This window comes from Anopheles merus, chromosome X (assembly GCF_017562075.2).
Source record: "Anopheles merus strain MAF chromosome X, AmerM5.1, whole genome shotgun sequence".
Lineage (NCBI taxonomy): Eukaryota > Metazoa > Arthropoda > Insecta > Diptera > Culicidae > Anopheles > Anopheles merus.
In genome coordinates, this window is record NC_054081.1 from 21432739 (window position 1) to 21456977 (window position 24239).

At 42.0% G+C, this 24239-nt stretch overlaps 1 protein-coding gene across 1 annotated transcript; it reads left to right on the top strand.

Annotated features, from left to right (window-relative positions):
* The first annotated feature begins 5695 nt into the window (after positions 1–5695).
* LOC121590808 lies at positions 5696–8829 on the top strand. The gene is made up of 3 exons (XM_041910818.1): positions 5696–6008; positions 6344–8713; positions 8792–8829. The coding sequence occupies exons 1-3, from the start codon at positions 5696–5698 to the stop codon at positions 8827–8829; spliced, it is 2721 nt and encodes a 906-aa protein (XP_041766752.1).
* The last annotated feature ends 15410 nt before the right edge of the window (positions 8830–24239 follow it).

A 24239-nucleotide genomic window follows, 5' to 3' on the forward strand; every position in this document is an offset into this window, starting at 1 on the left:
AACCTAAAAAGAAATCGAAGCGTAAATACACCACACGAGAAGATAGGTTGGAACTGTAGAACAGACTGTTACCGACTGCGACAGATAGGTGGTATAGATAGTCGTTCATCTTGCACTTTGTAGTAAAATGTAATGTACATCAGCTGATCCTGAAGTGAAGGAATTAACAGGGAACGTTGATAGTAGAGAGTTTGTAGCGGAATAGGTTGATGGACGTGTCGTGATTTATTCAGCTTATCGTTTTAATCGATAAGCGCACCTGCCTTTATCATTATCTCGCACTTGTTATCGCTCTAATGTCAACATACAGACGTGTCAACAGTCAAAAGAAAAAATTGATTTTGAAATTAGTTCAAAATCAAATAAAATCAAGTATCAAAAAATGTAGTTGCAACAAAATGATCATCCAAGAAACGAACCCGAGTTATATAAACGTACGTTAAAATTGGGGAAATCAAATGTTTACCCGAGCCGCAATGATGCGTGGTTTTTAACTGCTTTACGGTGACATCCCCCGAAATGCTATTGGGGGAACTCAGTGGTACTCAAGTTGAAGCCATCTTGGGCACTCAATTTCCATCATGGCTGCCGCTAGTTCAAAAAAGTTGGTATAAAAAATTGCCCTAGTGCAAAAAAACATAGTCGTACCCCTCATATTTTTGACTCTTTTGCTTTTGTATATTGCATATGTGCCTTTTCTCTTTCACAAAAGTAGGCACACATAGGCCACACCGTGACGTCATATTCAGCCCATCAAGCATGGCATGACTATATGTGCCGACTGTTAATTCTGCATTGTTCTGTTCTACCGCATTTGAATTCTGTGAATAGAGGAAATTTTGTTAGGGTAATTTTTTATCAGGAGGCATACTTACCAAAACTCCACTCCATACCGGATTTGTGACTGTCCAGAAGCTTATACACCCAGGTAAATTGATGAGATGCTTTCATACATGTTAGAATCTAATACTTATCAAACGCCAACGTAACAATTATCTTTTTAGGAAAATGCAAAACATTGATCATGATCATTGATATGCAACATTTGCATCACAGCCGATTATCGAAATGATGGAAATTAGCACCTCCAATCCATTTTTCTGCTCCACCGTCTGTTCCATCGGTCGTGCCCGCTACTCCTGTTATTCTTGATTCGACATTGTTGGCTGTCTGATCGTCACCACCACCTATATTCGTTTCGTCAGATACGTTGACCGTCCCATCGTCACCGCTACCCATCTGTGATGTTTCCGGTAAGTTTCTTTTCGGTGGATCTATGCACGGTTCGTCAGCCATACCGTGACAGAAATCCTCTTCCGGACCGTCATTGTTGACCGTCCCATCGTCACCGCCACCCATCACTGATGTTCCCGGTACATTTCTATTCAAAGGATCTATACCCAGTTCGTCAGCCATAACGGGTCAGCGATCCTCTTCCGGACCGTCATCCTCGCCCAGTCTGCCGTCTTTACCTAGTTCATTTTCATCATCCGCCGCGCATAATAATACACTTGATAAAAAAGTGGACATTCTTATTAAGCTATCGAAGCAGACTGCGGGTGAGATCAAAATTATGTTTAATGCTATGAATCCGAGAGCTGGGACAACCTAACACAATATAGCCATCACTGCCATTGATTCAGAAGAAGAGTTAGAAGCCTTTAATGCTAACTTAGAAGTTAATACGTATATGACTGAGATACTATGCTCACTTTTGTATACAATTGATCATATAACATATGTTAAAGAAGACTTGACAAAATAATAAATCTATTGTTTACTAGGGAATTTCTTTCAAAATGTAGTTGGTCAGGGATTGGTCGTCCCAATCAAAAAGCCGCATTTACTGCGTTTGAAAATGTATTCGTATTAATCAAATTTGCTAGAGGAAACAAATTTCTTCAATCGAATCACGACAACGTGATGATGATTTTAGTTAGTAAAATGGATCACGGGAAGGGAAGAAATGAAACAAAAACGTTGCGAGAAATAGTTTCACTTTAAAAGCTTAGAATATTATAAGCAAATTGGTAAAGATTCACAAAAATATAAAATTAATGTAAACATTTATTCATAACAATGAAATCAAGTGATACATTTATCTATGAAACAAATTAAGTAACATAGAAAAAGTTCCCCCATCCCTATTAGTTTATAATTGTGAAGCAATACATCTGCATTCTTCAACTATAATCCAGCTAGCACCACGAGGAGGTTGGGATAGGAGTTAAAGATACGCATGAAGTATCTCAGCATTTGCTAGCCAGCTGAAAAAGAAAAATAATACAAACAAAATTTTAAATATTGAAAAAAGCTCCTCTTTGTCTATTTCTCTTACACTATCTAGCAAGCTACTCTTGAAATGTGTGCGTTAAAGGACTAAAATGAAAAGATACTCCTCCATCTAACGATATCGCAACAAACTAACATTTAACATCCCTAACATTTATCCTAACTATTTCAGATGATAAATCGTCTACGCTAGCTGTGTAGTTAAATATTACTTCTGAACTACATGGATACGTGAAAGCTGCCCTTTTCCTTAAAATCTGGTGCCCTTCAATAACGAACGTTCCTGATAATTCGGTTGCCCTGATGTAACGAACTATTTCATTATTTCTTGTTAAAAACCATGCGTTTCTATTTCCCTGTCTTAAAACAAAATCTGACCACACGTGGAAAATTGCCTCTTCCTTTCTAAATTTTATATATGGATAAGTTAATTTTGTTTTCTGTGTACTTGTTTCAATTCTACTAAGTTCGCCTATCCTACCTACGACTTGGCTTAAGCAATTATTCCCTATCCTGACAAATCTTTTAAATTGCTGATACTTGTTTTCGGCTGGGAACGTTGAAATTGTTGGAAGGGGTCCGATATTTTCTACATCTTCTTGTACATGCAATAGAGTATGAAATTGTAAGTCATAAACTTACGATCGTAAATTGAACTAAATTCTGAAACAAATGTATCTAATAATGACCCTGCGTACTTCCAATAGTCCTGATAAATTTTAGTGGAAAACATTGTAATAGCTACAACCAACAGTTTAAAATGGTGATATGCCCTGTCACTTATTCTGCCTTTCAGAATGCTGATGTGATGTAGGAAGGTTCGGTATTTGGACGCCTTCCAAAATTTTAAACATTTAAGGGACCTTACTGCTCTCTGAAATTCTGCTGGTAATTTAATATGAACTAGAAGTCCTGAAATTTCATCCTGCTCATCAAAATTCCATTTCTCGTTTATAAAAGATTCGCTGCTGCTTTTCATCAGGCATAGGGTGCTTTTTTGATGACGGTAGCAGATAACACTAAAAGAAATGAACATAATTTCTCCGAGGTCTTTTTATTCTATTTGGCGTAACGTCCTACGCAGACGTGCCGGGCTATTCAGGGTCTAGAGACTTATTCACTAACAGGCAAACGGATTGTCAGTCTTTGGGATGGGGGGTCAAATGAGGCTTAAAATCACGACGAGCATGCTGTTTAGTTGTGCGGGCTGACGTCACCGTAACCCCTAAATCCCCCTTTGCATTGAGCATCGTTCTAAAAGAGTAGTTTCCTCTATTGGTAGGTGGATTGCACCGTACCACACACTACACATTTGTGCAATTAACTATCGTATGATAGCTTGCACAATTCAGTACTTTCACTGCACTATTTTAAAAACTATAACGCCAAATCTACTCACCATGAACTTCCTGGCTTGAAGTCGATGTAGAAGCTGTTGCAAAATTGTTTTCTGCTTCCCATTCCTGTTCCAAACGTGTCCATATTGCTTTGCCGGTTCTATATTTTTGCCGAATGGTCTGTGCTTGTTGGGCCTTATCCATGATGATAATAACCTAAAAATAAACAAATAAAACAAAATTTTGCCGCAAAATCACGAATTGAGCTTGCATCGCAAAGAAAATCGGTTTTTACTTCTTCATTGGTCAAATAAAGAAGGGGTTTCAATGCGTATTTGGCAGTAATGCGTGCTGATGCATTAAGAGTGATTATAAAAATCGGTTTGTTTTGGCGCTTTTATATTTTGTTTACTTTTTTTCACGTCACATACGAATTTGGTAACCATTCTTCCACCCCGCATCCAGGCGCTACATACGTCTCGGCCCGTTGTCTGCAAAAATGACGTTCGAAGCAGGCTCATGTGCTATCTCATTCCCTCATTTCCTTCAGAAGTCGCTCAGCTCTGCGTCTCGGATAGTTGCGATTTAACAATGTTTAAAATGACATTCATTTAGACGTCAAATATTTACTTATAGATGAACAATTTTCAAAGGCAGCTAAACATTTTTTATTTGGGCTCAAAAGCGGTGTACAATTACAGGGTTTCTCAAGCAAGCTCAACATCGTAACACTATTTTTCGAACACGTTAAACCAGTGGTTGGCAAACTTTTGAGGCAAAGGGCCAACATTTGTCAATGATCGAGTGCCGCGGGCCAGGAGAATACGGTGTTTTTTTTATTATTGCACTTAAATTATTACATTATGAACTTTTAGAATCTTTGTAGGTATAATTGTTGTTGTTCTGTTATTATAATATCCAAACATGTTTCATAATTCAAAATAACTATTTTAAAAACTTGTGGGGCCGGTCTGGTGGTACAGTCGTCAACTCGTACGACGTAACAACATGCCCGTCATGGGTTCAAGTCCCGAATAGACCGTGCCCCCATACGTAGGACTGACTATCCTGCTATGGTAACAATAAGTCACTGAAAGCCAAGCTCTCTTCATTAGTGGGTACTGGCAGGCCTTGACCGACAGCGGTTGTTGAGCCAAAAGAGAAGAAGAAGATTTTAAAAACTAATTGTAATCTTTGATCATTTGAGAATCGGCAATAAATGGCCAAAAATGTGATCAGTATAAAAATAACATAAAATGATCAATATCGTTTCTTGATAACCCCTCTCCCATGCCGCAAACAATACTCACGTTATTCCAGGGATGATATAAAAGTCTCAACGACTGAAAAATTATCGAAGCAAACATGCGCCGTATATTATCAAAATGCTTTATGGACAAGTCATGCCATGTCAGATACATTGATAACGGATTCGTTATTAAAAAGCACTTTGACAATTGTTGTACTCGTAAACAGCGACAGTGTGATATCATCGTTCTCGTTAAAACAACAGGGGGTTTCAAATGTTCGTTTTTGCTTTCAAATACGATTGTTGGATTTTGGGTTATTATTAATATTTCAAATATGAATTCAAATAGGAAAACACGCAGGAATTAGAAGGAACTAAACCATAGGATATAGATAGAACTACTTGACTAATTAGGACTGCACGAAATGAACTGCTCGAACTACACGAATGAATTTTGTAATGAATTATGTAATGAACTATAGGACAAACGAATACACAGTTGCAAACAGACCGGCGATTAAGGAACATTCTTTTCATTCTCATCAAATTTACACAAGTTAATATCACAATCCAGTACTTTAGTGAATATATTTCACATTTTTGGTCCTTCGAACCGGATCCGTGATTTTGTGAGTGTAAATTCAGTTCATTCCGCATCAAGAGTGAACAACGGTTTTTACGGCTTCAAGAGTGCAAGTCATTACGTGACATTTTCCCGCCATCGCATTTCGCCCCGCATCAAGGGCAACGGTCGTTTTCGTGCCATCATTCGAATTTCGCGCCATCGTGTTTGTGTGTGATATCTGAGTTCCGGAAAATGGAAAAGAAAATCAAGGCAGTGCAGCTGAAGAAGAGGATCGCCGTGGAAAATATAAAGTCGCTGGAACGGTTCCAGGCAGAATACTCTACCGATGATGCCAAGCAGATTCCAGAGGCGTTAGAGGATTTAGAGAAACATAAGGAAGGGTTCTTCGCCGCGGTTTCCAAACTGGAAGAGCTCGACGACAGTGACACAATGATCGAAGCTTGCATCATGGAAAGGATCGACATCGAGGAACGCTGCCGCAAGCTGAAATCTTTTCTTCGAGAGCATCAACCGAAGGAAGAAGGTTCCTTTAACGAGACGACAGGTTTGGCATCATCTACGCTTGCGTTTGGTCGACCTCACGCGCCAAACCTACGCCTGCCAAAATTGAGCTGCCAACGTTCGATGGAGACCACACAAAATGGCTCTCGTTCCGTGATCGGTTTATAGTCATGATCGACGCTTCTGCCGAGCTACCGTCTATCGCCAAACTGCAATACCTGCTTTCTTCGCTCAGGGGGGATGCAGCATTACCCTTCGAACACACACCTCTAACGGCAGACAATTATTCAGTGACGTGGGCAGCACTTTTAAAACGGTACGATAATTCTCGTCTGCTAATACGTGAGTAGTATCGTAAATTGCACTATCTTCCCGGAGTGCAATCGGTGTGCGTGGACAAGCTAACCCACTTGGTGGATGAGTTCACCCGTTTCGTCAACGGACTGGTGAAGCTCAAGGAACCGGTCGATTCATGGGACACACCACTATCCAACATGCTCCTCATGAAACTGGATCGTGAAACGTTATTAGCTTGGGAAAAACACTCCGTGCACTTCACCAAGGATAAGTACAAGGATGTGATTGCGTTCGTGCAAGATCGAATCCAGATCCTTAAATCGACCAACAATTTTGTGAGTGATCAAAGCGCTAGTGGCATTAAGGTGGCCGGCATTCATCGTCACGCAGTGCAACGGAGGTTCGTCGCAAATGCAGCTGCATCGTGCCCTACTCCTGCTGTTTCATCTGGTTCGATTCAGCAGCCCAAGTGTCCGTTAGAGTGCGCAGAAGATCATCCATTACCCAGCTGTCCAGTTTTCATCGGCAAGGAGGTTCAGCATCGACGGGACGTCGTCTCATCGAAGCGGTTGTGCTGGAACTGCCTAAGCAGCACACATCAAGTCAGAGCGTGCAAATCTGACTATTCGTGTCGTACGTGTCGTGAACGCCATCACACTCTCCTGCATCACACGCCACCTAGAACGGTCACAATGGCAGCACATTCGGACGACGACAAAGTTTTCTTGGAAACAGCAAACGTCCAGGTCAAGGACGATTACGGCAATATTTTCGAGGCAAGGGCCTTACTCGACTCCGGTTCCATGTCGAATTTCATATCCGATGAGTTCGCTCGGAAATTGTTGACCAGTCGCAACAAGGTTAACGTCGCTGTATCGGGCATTGGAAATGCAGTACAGCAAGTGAAGGGTTCGATCGTCGCAACGGTGCAGTCGAAAACTCAATCCTTTGCTACGGAGATGGCTTTTCTGGTATTGGAAACGCCATCAGCTCACATCCCCACTTCACCTACGGACATCTCATCGTGGAAAATGCCGGACGTGGCATTAGCTGACACCAACTTTAATTTGCCTGGGCATATCGACATCGTCATCGGAGGCGATACTTTCTGGGAGCTTCACACCGGTCGCAAGCTCTCTATTGGCAGAGGCAAACCGTGGCTGGTGGAGACGCACTTCGGCTGGGTGGTATCCGGCAACACGCAGCACTCATCAAGTGGTCCGCGGGTGTGCCATCTCGCAACACACGACATCCCCTTGGAGGAAATTTTGCAGCGCTTTTGGGAAAGCGAAACCATAGCCGAGGATCCTGTGCTATCGGTCGAAGAGGATGCCTGCGAGAAACACTACTCATCGACAACCGTTCGCAATTCAGCGGGAAGGTATGTTGTTAGTTTCCCTTTTAATCCTAATGCAAATGTCGTTTTAGGGGAATCTAAAGCAACAGCCGATCGTAGACTCCGTTGTATGGAACGTCGTTTGGTGAATAATCCTACAATGAGAGACGAATATGTTAAGTTCATGCGGGAATATGAACAGTTGGGTCACATGAAGAGACTTACCGGTCCGGTAGACGATTCGACTCAGCATTATTACCTTCCTCATCATGCCGTGGTAAAGGAGTCGAGTACTACAACGAAGGTTCGGGTCGTTTTTGACGCGTCGTGCAAGACGTCCAGCGGCTATTCGTTGAATGACAAGCTGTTGGTCGGTCCAGTCGTTCAGGACGATCTTTTCTCCGTCATTCTTCGGTTCCGTTCACATTCCATCGCCCTGACTGCCGACGTGGAGAAAATGTACCGTCAAATTCTACATCATCCTGACGATAGAAACCTGCTACGTATCCGATTCAGAGAGAGTCCTACAGACGAGATATCCACCTTCGAGCTACACACAGTCACGTACGGTACAGCATCTGCTCCATTTTTGGCAACTAGAACTCTACGGCAGATTGCTATCGATAACAGCGACACATACCCACAAGCTGTAAACGCTGCTTTAAATGATTTTTATGTGGATGATTTGTTAACGGGATCAAACGACATTAACGAAGCCATTGAAATGCGCACACAAATTTCACAAATTTTGGAATCAGCAGGATTCTCACTAAAAAAATGGGCATTGAATCGGTCAGAAGCACTAGTAAACATTCCGGCCGAAGACATAGCAATCCAACCAACGCATGAGTGGCAAGAATCAAACCATGTATCCACACTTGGCATCGTTTGGGAACCAACAGCAGACACGTTTCGGTTCCGTATTGATATGCCTCCTATCACAACCATAATTACCAAAAGGCTAGTTTTATCCTACATTGCTAAAATTTTCGACCCTCTCGGCTTGCTTGGTCCTATTATCATCATTGCGAAAATGTTTATGCAACAGTTATGGGCGCTAAAGAAGGATCGAAAGTCATTTGACTGGGATAGCGAGCTACCATCGCACCTACAACGTGAATGGTTAAAATTTCATTCAACCTTGGGATCACTCCGTGATATACGCATTCCACGTTATATTTCCCAATGCACAGCTACAAACGTGCAAATACATATATTCGCAGACGCTTGACAATTAGCATATGGTGCTTGTTGCTATATTCGTGCTGAAAGCATAAAGGGAGTCAGTGTTCGATTGCTAACGGCCAAATCAAAGGTGGTAGCTTTATCTAATTCACATTCGATCGCTCGATTGGAATTGTGTGCAGCACGATTGGCAACAGTCCTTCATCAGAAGGTGCAACAATCACTTAAAATTTCTGCTACTACTATCTGCTGGACGGACTCTATGACGGTACTACACTGGCTAAACTCTGCCCCCAATCGATGGAAGCCATTAATAGCGAATAGGGTCGCTAAAATACAACAGACAGCTAACATACAGTGCTGGAAACATGTTCCTGGCATCGATAATCCAGCTGATGATATTTCGCGCGGTCTGACGCCGAGAAAACTATTAGTGTGTGAGCGCTGGTGGCACGGGCCACATTGGTTATCGCGAGGCATGGAAGAATGGCCACAAGATCCACCATCACTAAATGAGTCAGCGAACGTGGAAGAGGAGAGGTTGGCATCACGGATTGCAACAACATCAACAATCTGCGAGTTTCGCAACGGATTGTTTTCACGGTATTCGGTTTACCACAAGCTTCAACGGGTTGTTGCATATTGCCTGCGCTTCATTCATAACATAAAACACCGCCAGCAAACTAAATCAAATGCTAAATCTGTTCCACTACTCACGGTCGAAGAGCTCACACAGGCAGAATTGAAATTGTGCTATTTGTCACAATTAGACTCGTTTTCCGAAGAAAGACATTATCTACAAAAAAGCAAAGAGATCCCTAAACAGTCTAAACTGAAATGGCTATCACCGTTCATCGATAGTCAGGGTATCCTACGCATTGGTGGCTGGCTCAGCAACGCACAGCTGGCAGATTCAACTAAGCATCCCATTATATTATCTGCAAAGCATCCATTATCAGCACTACTGGCAGTTTCACTGCATCTAAAGAAGTTACACACCGGGCCTCAAATGCTTCTTACAACGCTACGCCAACGATTTTGGCTCATAGGAGGTCGCAATTTGTGCAAATCGGTCTACCACAGTTGTCACTCTTGTTTTAAAGCTAAACCTACCCTCGTCAAACAAAGCATTGCTGATCCACCAACGTCAAGAGTCACTCCAACGAGGCCTTTTTCGGTATGCGGGGTAGACTATTGTGGACCAATATACCTAAAGGCAACTATACGCAACAAGAGTCCAATCAAAGCATATATTGCGATATTTGTATGCTTTTCTACAAGAGCCGTTCATATTGAACTCGTAGCCGATCTCACCACCACATCATTTTTAAATGCACTACGCCGTTTAGTTGCACGTCGCGGACAAATTAGTGAGCTACACTCAGATAATGCCACTACATTTAAGGGAGCATCGCACGAGCTGAACCGCATTTACAAAATGCTCAAATGCGATGAGAACGATCGTATTACTATTTTCAATTGGTGCGCGACGAACGAAATCCAATGGAAATTTATCCCTCCACGGGCACCACACTTCGGAGGTTTATGGGAGGCAGCGGTGAAGGCAGCTAAAAAACACATAATAAGAACCATTGGAACGAAAAGCATAACACAGGAGAATATGCTTACCCTGCTGGCACAAGTGGAACAATGTTTAAATTCTCGACCATTAACGCCTTTATCTGATGAGCCTTCTGATTTAGAACCGTTGACGCCGGGACACTTTCTCATCGGCTCTAACATGCAAGCGGTACCAGACGTCGATCACACCGGAACGCCAGACAATCGATTGAAAGAGTACCAGTTGGTGCAGAAACACATGCAAAACATTTGGGCTAGATGGTATCCGGAGTATCTGCAACAACTGCAAGCGCGAGCCAAACATTGCAACGGGCAATCGGTGTCACTGCAAGAAAACCAGCTTGTGATCATCAAGGAAGACAACATGCATCCTACCTCGTGGCCGATGGGTCGCATCGTTGCAGTTCACCCAGGCAAGGACGGAGTCGTTCGCGTGGTTACACTGCGCACAGCTGCCGGAAAACAAATCGTACGCGCAGCTAATCGTTTGGCAATTCTACCAAACCCCGACGTACTCAACAATTTGGAGAAGAAAGGAGACACTGGCACTGAGTAACGTAAACTGCCGTGAACTACACTACATTGTTTTTGTACACACCACACTTTATTCCGCACTTGTTTACGTTTGACACTTGTCAGTGATAGCAGGACAGGATACGTACATACACACATACACACACGTACATACGAAACGGAAGCTAGAATCAACGCGTTCGCTCTACGCTTGGTTAGCAGTTTGCTTATTATTTTCATTTTTCAATTAGTCTTGAATTTTAAAGAAGTTCCTTCTTTGGTGGCCGGTAATGTTGGATTTTGGGTTATTATTAATATTTCAAATATGAATTCAAATAGGAAAACACGCAGGAATTAGAAGGAACTAAACCATAGGATATAGATAGAACTACTTGACTAAATAGGACTGCACGAAATGAACTGCTCGAACTACACGAATGAATTTGTAATGAATTATGTAATGAACTATAGGACAAACGAATACACAGTTGCAAACAGACCGGCGATTAAGGAACATTCTTTTCATTCTCATCAAATTTACACAAGTTAATATCACAATCCAGTACTTTAGTGAATATATTTCACAACGATTGAAAATATCCCTAAAATTGATTAAAAGGAAACCAACTGTTTTGCGTGCAATTAAAAAGAACGAATAAAACAAATAACGTGAAAATGTATGAAGCTATTTCACTATATTTAAAACTTTGTATTGCATGTTTTGCGTTCGCATAAGTTACATGCTCGCATGCAAAACTTTAAATAAATTTATTGTAATCATGCTTTAGCGTATCTCATCAATATAAAATTCGTATGCGATTTCCTTCGTTCCGAATGTCTTATTGTCGTGTTGAAACAATGTTAAAATTACATAACGGTTGCATTAACAAAATTGACAAATTCAAGAGTTTTTTTAAATTTATTTATTTATTTATTTCATACACAACCGACGGACCATCGTGTCTAATGGGCAACCTTATAATTAAATTAAGATATATATAACAATGATCATTTATAACATATAAATAGACCTCTAGTTATAAGCTAACATTAAATGTGACGTAGACGCAATTTCTCCTTGAACGTAGATGTAGACATACTAAAATCGAACAAATCTACACTTCATTGAACTCGAGGGACATACGTATAATGGGGTGTCCCTGGCTATGGTTGTTTCGGGTACGCGGTACACGGAGATGGAAATTGGATCTAAGAATCCGACAGGGAGCGAACAAATTGATGCTGGCTAGTAATGCCGGGGAATCGATCTCTCCGTTAAGGAGCCGGAATATGAAAAGGCATTGGGCGTTTTTACATCGAGAGCAGAGTGGTTCAAGTCCAAGAAGCAGACACCGCTGATGATAGGAGGGCCGAGCGTGGTGGGATTGCCATGGAAGGAGTCGAACCGCGTACCTGGTGAGTCTCCGTTGAATGGCTTCGAGGCGATTGATGTCACCAACGCCAAGCGGGCACCAGATCGGACAGCAGTACTCCAGGCACGACCTTACGATGGCACAGAAGATTGACTTGACGCAAATGGGATCGGTAAACTCGCTACAGATCCACGTTATTAGACCAAGTAGCTGATTTCCCTTCGCAACAACGCTATCAATGTGAGGGCGAAATGACATCTTCTGATCGAGTAGCACCCCCAGATCATGGATACATGTCGTGCGAGCCAAAGCCGTTTTTATTTATTTATTTATTTATTGAAGATAATTGCGTGGCGCGCGCAGGGGCCTTTGCAATATTAAAATAAAGTAATACTTAAGATAACATCATTAATAAATAGGATAAACAAAACTGGGCCAATGTTACTTCTCTGTGGTACACCGGACGAACTAACGAACACGTTGGACAAGCACTTATTGATTTTAACACAGTATGATCTTTGGTTTAAGTATGATTTTAACCATATGACTAGATTATTATGAAAGCCAAGCCGGCTCAGTTTCGCAAGGAGTATGTGATGGTTAATCCGATCAAATGCTGACAAGAAATCAGACACGAATTGAACGAGATTGGTCGACAACGATCGTTTGGGAACAAATCCGTGCTGGCTTGGACTGATATAATTCAAGCTACCCCTGACTAACGCTTCCTGGACAAGAATTTCGAGTATTTTTGCTGATGCACATAGGGAAGTTACGCCACGATAATTAGATATAACATGTCTCGGACTTTTTTATGAACGGGTGTCATCCACGAAGACTTCCACATAGTCGGATATGTAGAACTGTGCAGAGAAAACTTAAACAGATGGACCAGTGGCTCTGAAAGATAAGTTGAGCACTTCTTTAAGACTATTGCTGGAATCCCATCCGGACCCGGGATAAATGTGGGTTTAATTTGTTTGATTGCATTTTCTATCGATTCATTTGTTATGAAAATATCATTTATAGACATATCTAGAACATCTGCGGGTGTGTGCTGCAAGGCAGTTGCAATATTAATTGGTGACGAAGATTGAAGGTCGAAAACTGAACTGAACTTTTTGGCAAAGAGCTGACTGATTTCAAGTTCACTTGAGGCTGTCTCGGTGTCTAGGGACATTACTGACGGGATTTTTGCATTTTTCCTCTTACGGTTAACGAAAGAAAATATTTTAGTCGGATCGATGGATATACTTCGTTGAAGTTTGTTGATATACAGGGTGGCATCGTAGAAGTGATACACCTATTCGAGTACCCCTTTTTTGTGTTTTCTGTCACTGTGTGTCAAACTCATGGGCATATTTTGACAGCTTAATTTGTTTACTATTTATCGTAAAAAACGTACACTTAATGCTCACTTCAGTTTTCTCATATATTATAATGGATTCAAGTCGAGAACAAATAAAAATCTCGCATTTGCATGGATTGACAAACGTACAGATTAAGCAGAAACTGTCTTATCTCAAGTTAAGTCGTTTATTCATCTATAGGACCATCAATCGATACGAGGAGACAGGCATGGTTGTTCCAAAGAAGAAACCGGGCAAAAAACAACATTTGCATTTGGACGGATTCAAGAAACGGTTGTTAAAGATATGGGTGAAATGCCGGATGAAGTTGTGCGTGCGAGATTTGAAATAAATTGAGTGAAATGCAGGTTTAGTACCAATAGAAGCTATTTAAATCGATTACTAAGAGAAATCAAACCATTCAATTTTATTTACAAAATTTTATTACAAATGTGTCAATTTTATTACAAAAACAAAGTGTATCACTTCTACGATGTCACCCTGTAGATTCTATATAGATGCCTATTGAATCTTCTATAGTTGCCACTAACAGTGTTCAAAAAAAAATCTGTCGGAGTGAAGATTAGACTTTACGAGACGATGTAAAGCTCTATTTTTCGCAGATTTAAGTCTTTTTAATTCTCTATTGCCCCACGGGGGACCGGAAGCTGCGCGCTCTTGTAAAGTAGGGCAGCATTTGTGAAGGACTTGGCCAACCTTAATTTGAAAGGAGTCGATTGCCGAATCGATTGATAAGGTGGGATTGCTATCAGAATTAAGAAATGACCAGTCAGTATTGGCAAAAGCGTCTATCATTTTTGGGAAATCAGCTTTTCTAAAATGAAGATGTCTCAAGCTGTTCGATCCAGTGACTTCCGTAGCAGTCTGGGTTGTTGATGGAAGTGTAATATTGACCAGCAAGCTCGGATGATATCGGTCTTCCTCAGTTAAACAATCTATGGAACGGAAAACTCTCATACCATTCTCAATTATACGCGGGCTCGCGAATATAAGATCAAGTAAAGACCCATGATTGTTTACATTATTATTGACCTGAGATAGTCCCACAAAGCTGAGAGTATCAAGCAATTGGGAGCAGGCTGGGGATACATGGGATCTCGGAATGTTGACATGTAGAGAACCGTAAGTGTCACATAGCCAAGAAAGACCTAGTTGATTGAAGTCTCCCAACACGAGGATCGAGTCTTGTGGATATTTTTCAGAAATTTCCATAAGCGATGAACAGTAAGCGGCAACATATTCGGTATTATTACTAAGAATCCGTGGAACGTAAACGGTACCGACTATTACGAATGAAGTGTCAACACGCATGCGGATCCAGATACTTTCGGTTGATGAGCTCGCAACAGTAATTACTGAGGAACGATGCATGGTTTTAGCCGCAATCAGTACCCCTCCCCCTCGGGTTTTCTGGCTATTTGAGGAGTTACGGTCCTTTCGGAAAACATCATATCGGTCATCGAAGAGTGCAGACGAGGCAATGTCATCCTTGAGCCAGGTTTCTGTGATCGCGATGATATCAAAAGAACAGCTTGAAGATGCACTGAAGAAACTCGAGAGTTTTGTCCGTAGACCTCGGGTGTTCTCGGGAACCCTGCTGGATTGACATTAGTGCCACGAATTTATGTTAGTATTGGATCGGCACCGTTTTGATCGTTCTGCACATAATTTGTTACGGATTCATGATCATTTGGGTGAAAGCTTATTTTGCTGTTGGTAAGAAGCAAGCAATCACTTTTAACCAAAGGTGAGCCAGATTCCGTGTTCTTGCGTTCAAGTGCCGTCCTTGTTTGATAAATATGCGTGTGTGTGTGCGTGACGTTAGAGATTAGTGAAGGATTCGGTGGAGCAGAATGTGCACGCACACAAGCACTAATTAGTTCGTTTGCGGTGTGGGTGAGGCTCGTGGAGTGTGTGCTGACAGGATTGTTCGGTTCGGCGATTGCGGTGATCGCGTATTTTGTGTCGCAGAAAAAGTTGTAGTTGATGAAAGTCCCATAGGTGGGTGTAGGCGAAAATTTACAGTTGGTTGTTGCAACCGGTAATCAACAAATTCACGCACCGAAAGATCAATTGGCCAGGTGTCCGGGGAGAGTGCACATTCTCTTATAGAAGCAGGCACTAACACTTTGAATGATAGGAATGAGAGTGTTGCTGTGTTTGTGCCCCGGCGTACAAGGCAATATGCTGTGACGTCTTCGATGGATAAAGCTTGCTTGACCATTTGAACAATTTGGTCAGTGGTGGTATCCGGAGAAAGTCGGGAAATGTACAATTTTGTACATTTCTGCACCGAAGGTTGAGCAGGAACTATTTTGATCGCGAATGATGCGGTGTCTTTTTTTGTGCCAGTGATTGTGGGTGGTGGGCGAATCTTATGGTTGGGTTCATCAATAGGCTGTGTAGTTTTGTATTGGCAATTATTGTTTAGATTGTTGATGGGAGTAGCACGAAATGTAAACATTGAACGGTTGTCGTTGATAACATCAGAAAACAATCGTTTCGATGGATTTGTGCGGCGGATTTTTGCGGGTGGGTGACTACTTCGTGGCGTATTATGATCGAGTCATACGTGCGAATCCAGTTCTAATCTCGTTTGTTAGTGGTTCGATTACGGATTTAATGCTCTCAGCAACTGTTGTTAAAGCCGTTTGGAAACCAGATTGAATATCTGCGTTCTTAACAAATTTGGTGCGCGGATTCAACAAAACGTTGTTACAGCCACTGCAGCACCAGTGAATTTGTTTGTATTCAGAGATGCGCTGGAGTAAGTCTGGGGGTATAGAAGAGCAGCGCCGATGGAATGGAGAGTTGCATAAGCAACAGCTAATGAAAGCTTCCGTGATTTCCGTGGTGCAAGACTTGCAGATGTTAGCCATTATTAGGGAACGATGTATCTTGGCTATGATGACAGCAATGTTGATTGTAGCGATGACTGCAGGGATGCGCGAAGGCGCGACCAAGTTGGAAAGCGAAATTAGCACGAGATTAACGAAAGTTGGAACGGTTGAAATTTATTCCAATATCGCGATGATGTTTATGGATGCAATGGTATTCCCGAAAAAGAAAACTTATATGATGAATAGCGTGAATTTTTGACGAGCTCTATATGAATGCGACTATTACGTCAAACGTCAAACGTCAATTGAGCATAGTGTATGTAAACGTGATGGGGTGACGGGCTCTGCTGAATGATATACACTGGCATTTATCAGCACACACTTGGAGAGCGTTTCTGCTGCACCAGCTGTCCAGATTCTCAAGGATCATTAGAAGGCGTACACAGTCACTGTCGTTTCTAACTGGAGCGAATATTTTTACATCGTCGGCGTACATTAGGTGTTGGCCTGACGGTAAAACGAAAGATAGATCATTTACATAGATGAGGAAGAGTAGTGGTCCCAAATTACTCCCTTGAGGTACACCGAAGGAGCTGGTGAAGGAGTGAGAACGATGAGATCCTATGCTTATGTAGTACGAACGACCAGTTAAATATGAACGCAGCCAGATGATGTGCCAGTCGAGGAAACCGAGTTTTTTTAGCTTCGAGAGTAGAATATCATGAGAGATACTATCGAACGCAGCCCTGAAGTCAATATATACTGCATCAACTTGAGTACCACGATCCATGTTGTCGAAGCAGAAACCAACAAATTCAGCAAGATTTGTGGTGGAAGATCTCCTTGGGAGAAATCCATGCTAACTAGGGCTCATATAGTTTTGAACTGCTGTGAGTAGCGGATTGTATGGAATAAGCTCAAACACCTTTGCACAAGCGCATAGGGAAGCAATGCCACTATAATTACTAGCATGAAGTCGACTGCCTTTTTTATGGATAGGAACCATTCGCGCGTGTTTTCAGGACGCAGGATACGTGCCACGCATAAGGGAATCATTAAATATTTTGGCAAGAATGGGTGCGAGTGATTGACGGCAGTGCTTCAAAATGTATGCGGGAATATTGTCAGGTCTAGATGATGTAGATGGTTTTATATCGCTGTATAGGCGCGCAACTAGTGCTTCTTCAATTGTGGGTAAAATAAAGTCGATAGCATCCGATGGAGTATTGCGAATGGCCTCAGCTAGTGTGTTAGGATTGTGAACAGGAAGGGTGAATGTATCAGCGAAACGATAATAGCGAAAGTGTTGCAAATATCGGATGTATCGATACTAGTTTGGCCTTTGTAGCTCATTGACGGAGGGATACTTCTTATATTGTGCCGTTTGTTCCAGAAGCTCCAGAACCGTGTGGGCTTAGAAAACAGTTGCCTTTCAGTACGGCGAATGAAGCAGCGGTAGAGTACACGATTTTGTCGTTCATAATTGTTCAGTGTATCGAAAAAAAATCTCCTATGCAGCGATGATCTTGGTCTACTGTAATGCGCGTAGGCTTTAGATTTTATTTTTTTTAAACGTCTTAAAGATGCATTAGACCAATCGGGGCCAGCTTTTCGTTGAGCAACAGGAACGCAGGAGTTAATCGCTGAGCGCATAAAAACGCTAAAGAAATCGGTGGCTTCGTCGATAGTGGCAAAGTTGGAGCAGCCAAAATTGCGGTCAAACGACACAATAAGAGAATTCATACGTTCCACATTCGTTTTGAATAAATTTCTATTGACTGTACTGCGAGTGTGACTGTTGGTGGTGTGGGATAGTTGTGCGGGATAATAAATCATCATATCCAATGAAGGATGATGAAAGTCGTGACTGAGAAGTGGAATACTACAGTGTGTTACGTATGGGAGGGAGTTCTTTAGAGCCGAAGTACCATTCGCAGAGTGCAGAGGTGTGATTGAGTCGCACAAAATATTGGTTGCGGCTAGGTTTGCGGTTTGGGCCGGTCTGGTGGTACAATCGTTAACTCGTACGACGTAACAACATGCCCGTCGTAACAACATGGGTTCAAGCCCTAAATAGACCGTGCCCCCATACGTAGGACTGGTTATCCTGCTATGGCAACAATAAGTCACAGTAAGCCAAGCTCACTTCTCTTGTGGGTGCAGGCAGGCCTTGACCGACAACGGTTGTTGTGCCAATGAAGAAGAAGAAGAAGGTTTGCAAAGACCAGATCCAATTGACGCCCAGATTGATTTGCAATACCACTCAACTGAAATAAACCGAAACTATGCAACCCATCAACGAAATCGGTATTGCATAATCAATATTACGGAATTGCATAAAGGTGCATAATGCATGACAGAATAACACGGAGATGTTTTGATCCAAAGTTGTTCCAGTATGGTATTAGAGGATGCGATTTCACATGTCGGTACTGAAGAGGAACATGCAATTAAAACACCCCCACCGCGTGAGAGGGCACTGTTGGAAAGATTCCTATCGCACCTGTAGATATGATAATGATCGTCAGTGAGGAGCGAAGAGGTATGGACTGAGTAAGCCAAGTATCAGTGAGAATGATAAAATCATATTCTGATTCTGATAGCGCCAGGCGAAGATTTGTAGTTTTCGTTCGTAGACCACGTACATTTTGGTAGTAGATAGAGAGACTGGGATGAGCTGAGCGAGGTGCATCGCCGGATGCAGTGCAAGGCCGCGGGGCCACGAGGCTTTCTCAAGTTGAGAAAACATTCTCAAGCACTCATTTAAGTTTCTCAAGCACTCAAAACTTGTTCTCAGACGCGAGCTCGTGGCCGTCGTCAATTTTTCTCACTCTGAGAAACTGATAAAGCCACTCAAGTTTTATTTGTAGCTTTAAATAGAAAATATGTTTTTGATCGCATGTTTTTTAAAACTTTTTCAATTATAAATATTGAATACATTTTCCAAAGTGATTATCGAAAAAGAAATAGCACAATTGCTTATATTTCAGGTAGCCGATCGCTGCATCGTCAACTTTCTCAAAGATTCTCAATAATTCTCAAAACCGATTTTGTTCCGATTCGACAAACGCTGAGAACGAGGATTTCTCAAAAGCACTCATGAGTGCTTGAGAAAATGAGTGTTGAGAATCCCCATGGCCCCGCGGCCCAAGATTGCTATTCATCCGACGGGCCAGCGTCAGCAGATTCATCAGTCCGTTTAGCGTTTCCGCGCTTCGGTCTTTTTTTAGGCGCGGCTAAGCATTCCGGAGGCGACCTGGTAGGTGTGGTAGTGACAGGCATTCGCTCATTAAGGTCCTGTTGTGGTTCGGTAAACAAAGCTGCATCTGTGGTGGTCATATCATATGAATTCGCAACAGACTGCGCGGGCCGATCTGTATTGGCAGTTGGTATCGGAGTGCTCAATCCAAACCGTGGGAGAGAATTACGATAAGTGTCTGTAGTGAGAGTGGCAGGGTGATCGAGTGTAGGTTACAGGGTTTTCCATTCCAATTAACAACTGTCCACAGTCAACTAGCAATCCTCGATTTGAAAAACACGATTGTCTACCACTTACAAACAAGTCAAGCCGTTTTTGGTACACTGTCCATTTCAATTTCACAATTGTCGTCTTCGAAAACACACGTCAGATGCGGCACGGGTTGTTTTGGTTTTGGCTGGAACGTGTATCACTTGTGTATAAGAATTGAACCATGCTGTAAACAGGTCTTGATTGAATATGAGAATATGAAAAAGTTGAGCAATATGGACATGCTAAGCAGTTTTATCATTTGGTTTTAGTTATTATTGGAGCGTTACAGTTTTTAAGTTATTTTGGGACGTTGTAATTTTTTTTTTCATTTGCTACCAGTAAAAGCACTGATTAATGTACAAATTTTTGCATTGTATTAAAAATTAAAATATAGATAAAACTGCCTAACATGTCCATGTTGCTCAGCTTTCCCAACTTCAAGTGATACACGTTCCAGCCAAAACCAAAACAACCCGTGCCGCATCTGACGTGTGTTTTCGAAGACGACAATTGTGAAATTGAAATGGACAGTGTACCAAAAACGGCTTGACTTGTTTGTAAGTGGTAGACAATCGTGTTTTTCAAATCGAGGATTGCTAGTTGACTGTGGACAGTTGTTAATTGGAATGGAAAACCCTGTAAAGCATCGAATTTGTATCGGCGGCTGGGAGAGCATTAGTGTTCATATAATTGGTCCGGTAGTCACGGAACTCACGGTACGTTAGAGCGGAGGGCCATGTCTCAGGTGAGAGAGCCTTGCTGCGTAGAGTGACTGGTATGCCCACCTTAAATGAGACAAATGAGAGTGTACTGGTGTCAGTGCCAAATTTCGTCAGACGGTGAACGAACACATCCCGCTTGTCGAGTGCTAGACGTACAGTATCGGACAGAAAGATAGGACCCTGGTTTTTTCAACGCAGCATGCACCCGTTGGGCCAGGTTTATGTGTGGATTGTATGTGTTTGTGTGTGTGTGTGTGTGTGTGTGTGTGTGTGTGTGTGTACGTGTGTATGTGTGTGTGTGTGTGCATGTGTGTGTATGTATGTTAGAATGTGTATTGGTGTGTGTGTTTGTTTCACAAGTATGTCGTTTCGGATAGATTTGTTAGTAGTTTTTTTGTGTTTTGGGTTAGGTTTTTGATGTAATAAGCAGGACCACCGCCCTCGCGATTAGTGTTTTTTCGATATACTAACAATTTAACGGTCTTCTTTCGCCGTGGTCTTCTGAGGACGTCCGGTTGACTTGTGCGTTTCGGTTGTCCAAGTGCGTTTCGATTGTCCAAGCACGTTTCGGTTGTCCGAAGCGCGTTTGCCACAAAAGTGCGTGATGGTTCCATCACGAACTCGATCGTTTTGCGCTTAATGCCATCAGCCGCCATTCGCTTTATGATATGGCGCTGATAATCGGTGCATTGTTTACCTCGACCCATTGTTACTAACATTGCTTGCTTGGACCGTCAAGAACGCGCTGGTTAAAAAGTTGGACACGGCTGATCCCGTGCTCTGCCTGCGTTCTGCTTCTATACGTGATGAATTATATCGTTGTTGAGCAGCGAATAAAGCGTATGGATAAAAACTATCAATGAGTAAGCGAGTGAGCCTCTACCCATTTGAATCGAGAACAGAATACTGCCGCGCTCATGAAACAAAACGCCCATTGAAAAGAACAACTGCGCGTTAGCTCAATGCACGCACAAAGTTTCCTATGCACACACGAGTTTCAACGCAGAGATGCACGCAGTGTTGGGAAGGAATGACTAGCTACCTTGAAACATGTATGCACCTTGTTGAGATGTCAAAAGAAAAAGGAATAATAATAAAACAACTCTCTCTTGAACTTCGACCAGCAAAGAAGGTAGTTGTGCGTCGCTTTTCGTCTGGCATCCGAAATACATGAAAAATACCAAATAATCATCACGCAGGCCTTTCAATGGCGTGCACTGAAGAAACACCTGTGACGGAATTCCGAGTTCATTGCTATTGTGCGCGTGTCCATTTCGCATTGCTGTCGCATTCACGTTCATGAAACAGCACACCTGCATTTTCGTCCGAGGAACAAGCGCTGCTGTCAATGCAAACTTTAGCTTTTATACAAGTGTGAACGCACGCTGTTTCACATGATAACACACATAATCAGAATGCTTTCAACGCAATATGAAACCATGTCAAGCTACGTTTCTTCAGACAAAAATCCGCGCACACACACACACACACACACACACACACACACACACACACACACACACACACACACACACACACACACACACACAAGTAACGTGGTAAAACAAGTGCACGGTGCGATGGAAAAAACAAGGTCCTATCTTACAGGGTTTTCCAAGCCACTTCAATGTTGAAACTCAAAATTTCAACCACGTTAAACGAATGCTGAAGGCTGCACGGGTGATTTCAAGTCTGAAAAGCCAGTTCAATACAAAAAGTTTTGTTTTCAAAATTGTTACACTATTTTTCAATATCGGTATAAGCCATTTCAATCTGTCAGTTTGGCGGGCTCTCGCCACTATGGGATAGAAAGAAATGAAATACGTCAAAATGTTCAGTGGGTGATGTTTTCTAAATCATCCCAACGAATACAGTATGGAAATCATCAAATGAACAACCTTGTCCTTCTCTCGCTGTTGATACAACTATCCATTTATCTCTTTTTTTTCTCTTTCTCTCTCTCACTCTCTTCCTCCCATACCTTATAATCCCTACAATCTACCTCTCTTCTACTCTCCGGTATTGAAATTTCAAATTAGTAATTATACGTAAAAACAATTATTTTATAAAAATACAAGAAAATAATCCCATCCCTTAAACACCGAAACCTGTTTTTTTATATTTTTCTTATCCAATTTCGTCTACTTATTCCAAGAATCTAGTACAATCTAATATGATTCCATATCGTTTAACCATACTGGTTTTCGTATCTGGCGTTGTGGTCTCTGTATTTCTATCCTATCATTCGTACATGGAACCTGTGATGAATCTATTATCTCTTCCATATTTTGGTCATTTTTATCTTCCATTAAGCCTTCATTTCCTATTAGTTAGGATTAGTTTAACGTCTCGCACATTTCTTGTAAACTCAGTATCGCTCTCACCACGAACAACCACCTTTGCGCCGTCCCTAGCCAAAACTGTTTAGCTTTCTCTAGAAAACGATGGATCTGTCTTAGTTTTCTGGGGTACGTAAATTAACACTTTGTCGCCTACTTTGATGCTACTAATTTTAGCGTCTCGACGATCATCCGCGTATTTTTTACTAACTAATTTAGCATGAGCATCAGCTTCCCGCACGTCAGCCCTATCCAGGTTACTTCTTGCATCCCATAAACTAGGAAAAGTGCCCCTGTAACGCCACCCCACAAGCAGCTCGAAAGGAGTAACACCCAATCTAGCATGATGTTTGCGAGTGTTATGTATTGTATTGTATTGTATTGTATTTTATTTCTTAGTTGCGAGTCCGCCTTATAATGGTTACACAAGCTTGTATGTAGGTGGACATACTCCTCGAGGGCTTCACGCCAGTTTCGCTTTTCTATTTTCGCCGCAGCTATTGCTTTAATAATACCTTGGTTTTGGCGTTCAACAGCTCCATTGGACTGAGCGCTTAGTGGTATGGACTTACGAACCTTTACTCCCTTATGCTCCCAAAATTCTATAAACTCTTTACTTTGAAAAGGAGGCCCATTATCACTTTGGATAGCTAGTGGTAAACCCCATGTCTTGAAAATCTTGCACAATGATGCATTGGTTGAACTTGCATCAATAAGCCTTAACTCCATAACGTGCAAAAAACGAGAGTACGTATCTACGCAAACCAGTAAATGACCCGAGCTACACTCTTGTACTGAAAGAAAATCAATTTGTAGTACCTCTCACGGCCCTTCCGGAAGATTTCGACTTATTAATGGGACTGGTGCATTTCTTTTTGACATGGATAAACAGGTCATACAGTTACTAACGTAAATCTGGGCCTCTTTAGACATATTGGGCCACCAGAAATGGTCCCGTTGAGTTCTTTTGGTGGCGCTGCTGCCCACATGACCTTCATGTGCTGTAGTCAATGCCTTAACGATAGTTGGAAAACCCTTAACGATTTAGGCAAAACAACTAGATCGTCTTTGAAAACTAGGGAATCAAGGGTCCTCAGCTGCTTTGCCAAACATTCGAAACGACTCAGATGGCGTGGCCATTTGCCTGATTTTATACCTAGCCGTACTTCTGCTAACTCTTCGTCTTCTTCTGATGCAAGCTCGATAT